This window comes from Lycium ferocissimum, unplaced genomic scaffold (assembly GCF_029784015.1).
Source record: "Lycium ferocissimum isolate CSIRO_LF1 unplaced genomic scaffold, AGI_CSIRO_Lferr_CH_V1 ctg27928, whole genome shotgun sequence".
NCBI lineage: Eukaryota > Viridiplantae > Streptophyta > Magnoliopsida > Solanales > Solanaceae > Lycium > Lycium ferocissimum.
Genome location: NW_026723909.1, coordinates 2,889 through 4,586, shown reverse-complemented (window position 1 = coordinate 4,586; position 1,698 = coordinate 2,889). Strand labels below are relative to the sequence as shown.

The following is a 1,698-nucleotide window of genomic DNA, read 5'->3' as shown; positions in this document are numbered from 1 at the left end:
CTGATACCAACTGTAACAGCCTAGACCACTGCTTGTAGAAATTGTCCGCTTTGGAGCCTTCACCCCTCATGGTTTTAAAACGCGTCTACAAGGGAGAGGTATCCAAGCACTTATAAAGCACTCTTCGTTCTCCTCCCCAACCGATGTGGGATTCGCCTAAACCGATGTGGGATTTGCCTAAGGCAAGCCTCTTAAGAGGCGTGAAATTGAGCATCAAGTGGGAGATAAGGTATTTTTAAAGGTTTCTCCATGGAAGAACATTATGAGGTTTGGCCAAAAGGGAAAACTTAGTCCTCGATTTATTCGACCATATGAAGTACTTGAGAGAGTTGGCCCAGTTGCTCATAAACTAGCTCTTCCACCAGAGTTAGATAAGATCCACAATGTCTTCCATGTTTCTATGCTTAGAAGATATCACTCAGATCCATCTCATATTCTTCCTGTTGAATCCATTGAGGTCAGTCCTGACTTGACATACAAAGAGGAACCTATCCAAATCTTGGCGCATGAGACAAAAGAGCTTAGAAACAAGAAAATCCCATTAGTAAAAGTCCTTTGGAGAAATCATTCTGGCAAAGAGGCTACCTTGGAGTGAGAAGAGGATATAGAATTCAATATCCCCATTTGTTTCGAGACTAGCATAAGGTAATTTTCGGGACGAAATTTCTTAAGGGCGAGAGAGTTGTAACACCCCCAATTTTTTTTTTTTTTAAGCTAATACTTGAATTTTCGAGTGATCATATCTTTATAGTAAGGATATATTTACTTCGCACTCCATACGTGAATCTGGTGATATATGAAAATTGCTTACCTTAGTTTGTGTTAATATTTACAAGGAATGATACAAGAACGGATACGCGAAAATGAGAAATTAAGAAGATAAACAAAAGGAAAAGAAAAGATAGATAATTTGACACAACTTAATATTCAATTTAGCAACCAAAGTTATATAAAACTAAGACCTCTAAATTATCATCAAAAGAAACACCAAATTCTTAAGTTGACCTCAAGGGAATTGAATTCCCAAGCAACCAACCTCTCAACAATATAAGATTCAACAAGAACCTACCAAAGGCCTCTCACAAGTTTCTCTCTCTAGAGATAACCCTAAAACACTCAATATATTCATCCATTTATCAAAAGCTAAGTAATGAAATGAAAGACAATCTATATATACAAGCTAAATAAAGTAGACTAATAGGCAATTACAATACTACCCTTAATGAAGTAAGGGCCTTGTTTGGCTAGTCTTCTTATTGTAGTCTTCAATTCAAGAATTAACCTTCAATGGCCCCTCCTTGTATAGATGACCCTCTAATCAAACTTGCATGCATGGCCTTCTTGCAAGCATAACCTTCCTTGCACAAATAGCCAACTCCGATCTTGTCCAAGTTTGCAAGTGTAGCCAATTTGCAGAAATGTCCCTGTTTGCACGTTTGGCCACTTTGCGCATTTGGTCCCCTTTCTAGTAGCTTCTTCAATCAACTCCCAAGCCACCTTCACATCATAATCCATCTTATGTGGCTTGTAGTAGCCTCCAAAGGCCTTCCATGCCATCCTTGTCATCCACGCCGCTTTGTAGGTCAAGTTCCATGACTTGGCCTTGGGTGGATGCCTTGAAGTGAAGTGTGCCAAGTAGGATCATATCAAGGAAGTTCCGTGATGTTTTTATGTTTACCACTTATTATCCTCTTGATA

At 38.9% G+C, this 1,698-nt stretch overlaps 1 protein-coding gene across 1 annotated transcript; it reads left to right on the top strand.

Moving 5' to 3' along the window:
* Positions 1 to 262: 262 nt before the first annotated feature.
* Positions 263 to 595, top strand: LOC132043719 (uncharacterized). Its single transcript, XM_059434177.1, has one exon. It carries the CDS (start codon positions 263 to 265, stop codon positions 593 to 595), a length of 333 nt encoding a protein of 110 aa, XP_059290160.1.
* The last annotated feature ends 1,103 nt before the right edge of the window (positions 596 to 1,698 follow it).

Excerpts from the sequence above, each read along its gene's own strand:
- LOC132043719 (XM_059434177.1), top strand. The coding sequence starts at position 263 with ATGAGGTTTGGCCAAAAGGGAAAACTTAGTCCTCGATTTATTCGACCA.